This window comes from Mytilus trossulus, unplaced genomic scaffold (genome assembly GCF_036588685.1).
Source record: "Mytilus trossulus isolate FHL-02 unplaced genomic scaffold, PNRI_Mtr1.1.1.hap1 h1tg000210l__unscaffolded, whole genome shotgun sequence".
NCBI classification, from domain to species: domain Eukaryota; kingdom Metazoa; phylum Mollusca; class Bivalvia; order Mytilida; family Mytilidae; genus Mytilus; species Mytilus trossulus.
Genome location: NW_026963310.1, coordinates 1,897,185 through 1,906,052, shown reverse-complemented (window position 1 = coordinate 1,906,052; position 8,868 = coordinate 1,897,185). Strand labels below are relative to the sequence as shown.

The 8,868-nt window shown below is 30.5% G+C and overlaps 1 protein-coding gene across 1 annotated transcript; it reads right to left on the bottom strand.

Moving 5' to 3' along the window:
- Positions 1–348: 348 nt before the first annotated feature.
- LOC134700933 (thyrotropin-releasing hormone receptor-like) lies at positions 349–7,892 on the bottom strand. Its single transcript, XM_063562081.1, has 2 exons — positions 7,833–7,892; positions 349–1,944 (listed from the first exon to the last, which is right to left on the bottom strand). Exons 1-2 carry the CDS (start codon positions 7,890–7,892, stop codon positions 847–849), a joined length of 1,158 nt encoding a protein of 385 aa, XP_063418151.1. The 3' UTR covers positions 349–846.
- Between the last annotated feature and the right edge of the window lie 976 nt (positions 7,893–8,868).

The window sequence follows — 8,868 nt, the reverse complement described above, 5'->3', positions numbered from 1 at the left end:
GAATACAACAGGCTGAAAATATAGAGTGAACAACGCAAACCACATCCAACACCAGGAGGAACTCGCTCTTATCAATGGTAGATGAACATTTTGGGTACAAAAGTCTCGATAAAATTGGCAAAGTTCAAATAAATGTATCATATAAACTTAAAACTAAAACACGATGTAAAATACCACAAGTATAAAAAGAATAAACTCATAACAAGCTTTTTCTATCAGCCTATGATGATATTATCCGAATTGTTAAAAAAATCATTAAATAACATCATAGCAACTTTTTGTGGTGTTGATACATTCGTGTGACGCAAACTTCATTATTCTGTTTATCTGTGTTTGTGTACTGTGTTACTTTTTGTTTAGGTGTTTGTTTATATTCTATGTTTACATGTCGTAATGTACTATTATTTTTTTTATTTTTTTCTATTTTAGTATTTCTGAATTATGAGTGTTCTAAGTACTTATTTACACTATATTCCGGTCTCGTAATGTTTTCATATAATAAGGAGGTTAAACCCACCATTGCTTTTCTCAACATGTCCGGTACGACGTCAAGGGGCTGTTGTCATAAAATAGTTCGTTTCTCTGTATTTTGCAAAAGCTTTTGCTTTTGTTGCTCTTATGACTAGGATATGCTTTTAAATGTCTGGTAGTCTTTCAGTTAACAAAAATCGTGTGTTATCCTTTTGAATGTGACTCACATGAAGTTTGTTACAATCAGTTGATTGATCATTAACGAATCTAATATTATTTGGGTATCAACATGATAAAATAACTAAATATAAGTATTCCCCATATGCTATTAATTATTGAAACAGCTAATTGTACACCTTTATTAAACTGTGAACTTTAAGGAATCCACGATTGCGGAGTTGTTGCTGTAGAGTTAGGGAGGGAGCATTTGTGATAACTTTGATAAACTTTACTTCTATATGTAAATAACATTTTGAGTTCTTTCCGGAAGTATGCACCTGTAATACTGTACAGGAAAAAGTTAATGCAATAATTCATAAAAAATATTGTCTTTGTAAAATTCAACAAGTTTTGATTTGTTGGTACGAATACACTATCCTCCATTCTCATCGAACTCATCTGTAGAAAATGTTTGAACCATATAATGGCATATGGCGTGTTGAAAGCGATGAAACAAAATGATATAGTTATCAAAATAACGGTAAATTCTAATCGAATTATACTTTCCTCTGTTATAATTTTGACTTGTCGGTGTCTTTTGTTCCGAATTATTAACTTCCGAATGATCAATGTATTTAGTATTGTTATAATTAGAAATGGCAGAAATGTGATACACACTCCAAAAATACAGTCATAGACAAATGACAGGTACGTGTGCTCCAATCGTCTGGTGCATGATGGGACATCATTTGGACCAACATATCGCACTTCACTTAGCCATGGTCGGAATGAAGCTATCACAAATGAGGTTATAACTGCAAAGGCAACTATTCTTTTTGAGGAACGGAGGTTACAGACGTCTTTGCGTTTCAACGGGTGACAAACTCCGACATATCGTTCTAATGTGAAACATGCAACAAGCCAAGCTGAAAGGAAACGGAAAGAATACGACATGAACAGAATTATCTGACATACTCCATTACTTTCCAAAAAAGGAGCTGTTACCTGTCCGGAACCGATTGGTATCCCTTTTCTAATCCACTCAACGAGGACATAGAATATCAATGCCATGAGATCAGCTGTTGATAGTGCTGCAAGATATACACTTGCAGATAACTTCCTCATGTTTTTAGTTAGAAACACTAATAAGGAAATTGTATTCCCGGTTATTCCTACAGCAAATATCACAGGGGTGACATATGTGAATACATCTGATCCAATTGACCCCTGGCCTGAGATGTGATTATTTGTCCACTGGTCATCACATGTTATGTTTGACCCATTTCCACATGATAAATATTTGGATTGGTTTATCTGAAATAAATAACATACATATCATTCTCTTTACATTTATAATACGAAGATGTGGTATGAATGCAAGTTAGACGATTTAAGCGATCAATCAGCGGTTTTCAATCAGTCATGTTCGCGTCAAACTCACGTAAACAATCCGTCAGACTTATTGTAAACGTTATTGACTGATAGGACCGATCGACCTTTCTGACGGATTGAACTCTACAAACCCACATGATAATAAAAATTACGGAATCGAAGTTTTGTAATATTAAATTAAAATGGCGACATTTAAAGTACGAAACGTTCAAGTACAACTAATCAAGAACATCTTTTTTATTAAAATATTCAGCAAAGTTTAATAAATTTAAAAGGAAATATACAGATAACACCTATATTTGACTATTAACCTATCATAACGGTCATTTTCGTTCTAATTTGTGTTATATATTCTCCAACCGGGACAGATCTAGAACGGGTGTTTATAATGCGAGTTTGGTTATTTTTCCGTAAAAAGATCGGACAATTGAGAAATGAGGAGTTCTTAAAATTGTTGTTGTATTATTTTCGATATATGATCTTTAAATTCGTTAAAAAATTAACGTATCACAATCAGGGCTATTTGAATAACAAATTACAAGTAAAATTGCTGCATTATCTTTCAAAAGATAATAAATATTTAAACAATGTGAAGAACATTATAGCATATTTTTTCTGATATTCTTTTGCCGTAATGAAACATAACAAATCTTAAAACTATAAAAAGTACAAGTATTCTATGGCGGTTAATAATTTTCCATTCAAATTAGGATAAACATTGCATTCTTATTTGACAAAAACAAAAGTTTATGCATATTTCTCCTTCAAATATGCACATTTCATACAAAAAAGCTCATCAAAAAGCATTTTTAATGACTGATTGTATTTGATGTTGCATTATGTCAAAAATGAGAAGAAATATTTGCACTTTAGACAGATTAGACAAATTGTGTATCGTTCCCTTAATCCTGCATATTATGTAAATAACAAACATCGATCAGTCAAACATCCGTCACCGATCATTCACCAATCAGTCAAGTTAACGTCACACAGTAACGCCGAAGGTTACAAGTCCTGTAATATGCAGTGCATTTGAAAATCAGTACATCGTTTAAATGTGTATTAAACGTAGTAAAAAGTAACCTCACAAAAATGCAGCACGCCGAAAAAGCAATTAAAAACGAAAACACGTCAAACGATTGGATAACAACTGTCATATTCCTGATTATATGCATTGTCTTATTAAGACAATGTTTGAATAAACCTTGTTTCACAGCTAGCTCAACCTCTCACTTGTATGACAGCCGAATACAATTCTGTTATATTGATAACTATGTGTGAACAAAACATACAGACCGAATATAGTTAAAAATGTCAAAAATTGATTACAGACGTCATTTTGTGTTTTATCCTTAATCACCAGCAAAAAAAAAAAAGTATTATTTTATTAATAACGGGCTAGTAAGTTTCAATTCTAGTGGATCGCAATGACGATTTGCTTCTATTTCTAACATAATTGTCGCTTGTTTTACATTTTACCTATCGTTATATAACACTGAATGCGTATGTTAGTTTAATTTCAAAATCCATAAACCTGCATGATGGTTAGTTGTTGTTAGGTAGAACAGGCTGAAAATATAGAAAGCGCTGAATAAAGCCACCTAGTACTTTAAAAAAGAAGAAGCCCTAACTGTATACACTTTCAGAATGCATTATTGGCAATACGTATCAGGTTTCAAATATAAACTGACATTTGTGGATAATTGCATTGCATTTTACACGTCTTCCCTTTTAGATGTAAAGGGAAACATTAAAGAGACATTCTGTTATTCACACATGATGCAATAAACTCGATGTAATTCAAAAACAAGACAAATCAATTTTATATTGTATCGTTATGGTATTTATTGTTCCATTTTATTCGAAATAGATACAAGTATCTGGTAAGAGGTCATTTATTTGATAGTCAATACTGTTAAGGAGTTTGTATGATATTTAATATTAACGATTGCATGATTGATGGATTAATTGTTAATAACTTAACGGTGTAATAACTTAACGGTGCATGCATACCATCAGTTTCCTGTTCAGATGTGACTTCGTTCCATTATGCGTTTATGCAATTCAATCAGGTTTTTATTTAAGCTTGCATTTTCAAACAAAACTATTCTTTATGTTTGGCAGTTTTGATACAGTCCTTGTATACATAGTATTATTTGATCAAAAAGAAGTTGACAATAATTGTTGTATATAATTTATATTTAATTGAAATCAGCAACAACTTAACAATATAAAAATGTGTCATGCTAACTTTTTAGAAATTAGCAATTATAGGTACCCTTGTGATGTTTGATTTATGAAAAAAATGAAGAAAATAGCAAAGCAGAGAATTTTTTTTTTTTTAAATTACAGAATCCCAGGGTTCTAACTTAATAAATTTACTTAATTGAACAGTGGCTTTGATATCACTAACCTGAGTATGTGTTTATCAGTTTAAACATACTTATTTATTTTGGAATATGAAACTAGTTATCACAACTTATTTTATCTTATTTCAACTGTATGGGTGCGATCGCTGCCTCGTAGCGGCATTAGCATGCTCTTTTTCGAAATCTACTAGGGTATTTACATGCAAGATATTTTGCTCCCTCTTAAGCAAGCTAGGCATGTATTGTGCCCTTCGACGATCTATCATTGTTTCTCAAGACCATACTCGCAATGGTGTCATTGCAGAACCAAATATTCACAGTCGCTAATTGTTTCTCCCCAGACGGGGACTAAATCGGGAACCTTTGTGTTGTTAATCGAATGCGCTTATTACTACACCACGATTCTCTTGTTTATTAACGTGTCATCTGACATAATACTTGTTAAATTAAGTTTATAGGTAGTTACCTAGGGAAACAAATCTACAAATAAATGAACGGTACATGGGTTCACGAAGATAATATACAATCATAAAATGTAATAGTGATTCTTTCATTAAAATCTGTTTTTGAATTATACAACTTTATATTCCTCATGCTGTGGTTGATGATATACCACAATCATTAGTAATATACCGGTTATGTATAAATTGCTTATATAGCGTATAAGCAGTAAAGAGAGGCATTCAGAACTATTATGTTTCAATGTACTTTTAAACAATTCAGTGAACTGAAATGATCCTGCAAAAAATGAGCCAATAATAGCTCAGTCGAAGAAACATTTCAACATGTTATAAACTATAAATCCGATTTCTTGATTTCTTAAAAACATGTTTGTCGTTGCGGTGTCGTCTCACAACTTCAAAATACTAAAAACTCATAAGACGTAAATCCATGTACGTACATAAGTATTACGTAAATTTGAATCATGTGTGTGAAGGGACTAGCTTGAATCGTCAAAACTTGTGTATTGTTAAAATCAATCAGTTTCAAATATATATAAATGAATTTCAAATACGATAGTTGTGGAAAGTATTCTTATCTTTGACAAATTTCGTAGTGATAGAGAAAAGTTCATTGTTATATTTATTGTACGAATATGGTAGTATTCACATGATGATATTTTAATTATCTAACGAGTAGGTGTATACTGATCGATTTAATCTAAAAATAAAAAAGGAGAACAAGAAAAAAGTATTAATTTTGGATTTTTTTTTCTTCAACAAAATAAGTAAGCATGAAATGTAGTTGATGCAATTCTATGAAAAAGGGCATACGACATCAACATAATAAAAGCAAGATGACTGGCATAACTAGCACACAGTTTTCAAATATATGCTGATTGAATAAGAGAGATGGTTGAATGTATATCAATACACATGTTGACAATTGTCCCACTACTCTATAACCTTTTCTTCGATAACAAATATTTAGCTAAATCTTAGAGCTATTTTATATGTATTAATACTAAGTGCTTGAGATTGATAGATCAATATAAAAATAAATTTTAAACGGAATACGATGTCAAGATCAAAGAAAAGTGACATTTTGTAGATAGAGAAAATGAATATAATTGAAATTGAAACCATAGGTCTCACATCCGTATGATTTAAATATAAAGGTACATATTATGAAATACTAGAGAGATGTTGATTACCATACTGTTCACTGTCGTATCCAACTGTTGTACAATTAAGTTTTTTCTTTTATTATGACGAAAACACAAATGATATGTCTCAATATATTCCATTCAAAATCTGCTTATTATTGAAAACAGTACATAAAGTTTAAAACATGTCCTTTTCTATATCGGCCCGGGTATCATTGAGGTATAGGTGCTAATTCGGGTCGAGACAACAAAATAGTTCCCGTAAAATTTAGACGTCGTAATAAAAAAATATCCAACGCCACAATGAAACGTTAACAGGTGATACCGATAATACCGGAAATAACTTGCACGAGATGCACTGTTATAAATTTGTTGCACAAGAGACCCTTGATATGGGTTATCAGTCCGGATGGGAAATTATTGTTTGTGTATGTACATGCATAATACATATGGAAAACCTATCATATTAAGACTAAGTATATGATAAACAGAAATAAATGTGCCATATTGATTATAGTATAGCCACCGACTAAAACGACACGATTCAGATGCGTTAATTATCTTAGATATCATTCACTGTAATAATGTCACCCTTTCATTAACAAAAAAAAAACATTTTTTATTTTTCAACTAGTATTCAACTTGGAAATTTTAATTCTTATCATTTGACAATATCAACTGAAAGACTGCGATGACTTGTAATAAATAATAAAACACAAGTACAAATAAACCACAGCAAGAATGCGGGCATATCTTAAAAAGTTATTAACCTGCTGATATTTAGTTATAACTAATAGTCTCCCTACACAGATACTAATTTTAAGTATTTATTTTAACAAAGATGTTACATACTGTGAACCTCAGTATTAGTTTTATTTTGTAGTGGTTATATTGGTTTTGTAAATTATCACTAATGTTGTTTCATACGGTAAACGATCATTATAATTGAACCACATGTATCACTCAATTTAACGAGTATGTTCTAAATGGCATATTAAGAAAATACATAACAGAGTTCACCATGTATATTAGTATTGACAGATCAAACATTTTACATGCAGTCCGTTTATTTACATGTTTGTTTGTTTCTAGAATATCATGTGTAGGTACACTTGAAATTGAACGTCAAAAAATCTAAACAAAGCTTAAAGACTATCAAAAGTGGGTCAATTGTGGCTAGGAAATAATGTTAATGTTTACCATTATGCGGTTGTTATCTGTATAAACGACATATAAGTACGACAATTTGAAGAAAAAAACATATATTTAAATTTGTTTTGCACTGAACTTTATTAAAGACATTTGAAAAAACGTCGGTATTGCAATATAACACATTTTGTTAAAACAAATGTGTCTCTGTTGTGTTTCCTGAATCCAGTTTCACTTATAGGTCACATTGAAATATACACAAAGTGATCTTTTTGATTTGTTTTGGTTTTGTTTTGGTCCCTTATAAGGTACAAACATCTATTGAACAAACCAGCATTCATACATCGTAAATGTAGAATGCAGTGTGTCAAATCAAAATGCAAATATAGTCTATACGTTTTCGTATATAACACAAGTAGTTTCTTGTACCATTTGGTAATTTAACTTTAATCTTAGAATGATATGTATTTGTTTTTCTCAGTTCATCAATTACACAACTTTGATTCTTTTTTAAATAAAATATACTGTCTTTTATGTTCTTATGGCATTACAGTATTTTGTAAATTTATCATTATACAATTTTAATTTTTCTGAAGAAAAAATTACTACTGTCTTTCTAGTTAAACTATACCTTAATTATATTATCATGATTATATAAGACATTAATTGTTAAAACAGCTCCTTACCTTTATATCTTTTATAAAGTCATTCAGAAAATCACGGATATAATTGTCTCTGTCATCCATTTTTTGTTTTCGAATTATTAATCAAGGGTAATAAATATAAATAGTTACAGCATAATTTGATGTATTCACTAGTATGGATAACACGACGAATAATTTATTTTTTTATGTATTGCCTAGTTCCATATTCCCGTTTAAAGGACTGATGGTATAGACTATTCCATATATATTTTCTGTCTTTCAAAAGGTATAACTCAGATTTTTCGTGGTTTAGTTAGTTTCCATAACTGTTTTTCTATCACAAACAAGAATACTCGCTTACCATGGAATACAATTTGAGACAACAATATTAGTTAAATGTTGTTCAAGTTTAATCAACAGGCTCTGTTAATAAATAAGAGGCTATATTTTCAATTTACTAATTTACTACAGCTAATAACCTTAAAACATATATAATACTCAGATCAATGATCAACAAGACGTGTTACGTCTTGTATGAAGAAAAGATGTAATCAATATAACTATATTTAATCTACCTCCGCTAAAATCGACCTATGTTTAATTAAATGATGCATAACAATTATTCACTTCAAAGTTCAATGTGTACAACTATAATGCCTTTGTATATAGTATAGAGTCTATATTGTATGTATTAAACAAACGATAATAATACATATAACTAGTTTTTTTATTTTTTAAGCGTGAATACGTTGCGTACCAATTTTGTTTTTTTATTCTTTTTTTTCATTTGTTTTTCCGCCTTTTATATCTCTAACATTGTATTTGTGTTCAATTGGAAAACAACATTTTATCAAAAGGTTTAATATGTTAAGGAACACAAAGACAAAGTATATTTAGTTTCATATTCAGATATTACAACATTTTAGTAATCTGCCAGATTTGCGCACTAAGGGGCCGTATAGTATTTGTTTCCCTAAGCTACGCTGATGCGTTTTGTCGTTCAATTTAAAGGTTAAGCTTGCTATAACATAACGTTTAGTCCAACAGTTTCTACTTAGAACATACCCTTACTAAGAGA

What these genes read in the sequence shown, in the direction of transcription:
- LOC134700933 (XM_063562081.1), bottom strand. Translation starts at nt 7,892, where the DNA reads ATGGATGACAGAGACAATTATATCCGTGATTTTCTGAATGACTTTATA. An exon ending in ACTTTATAAAAGATATAAAG is followed by an intron (nt 1,945 to 7,832) that starts GTAAGGAGCTGT and finishes TATTTATTTCAG; the next exon opens with ATAAACCAATCCAAATATTT.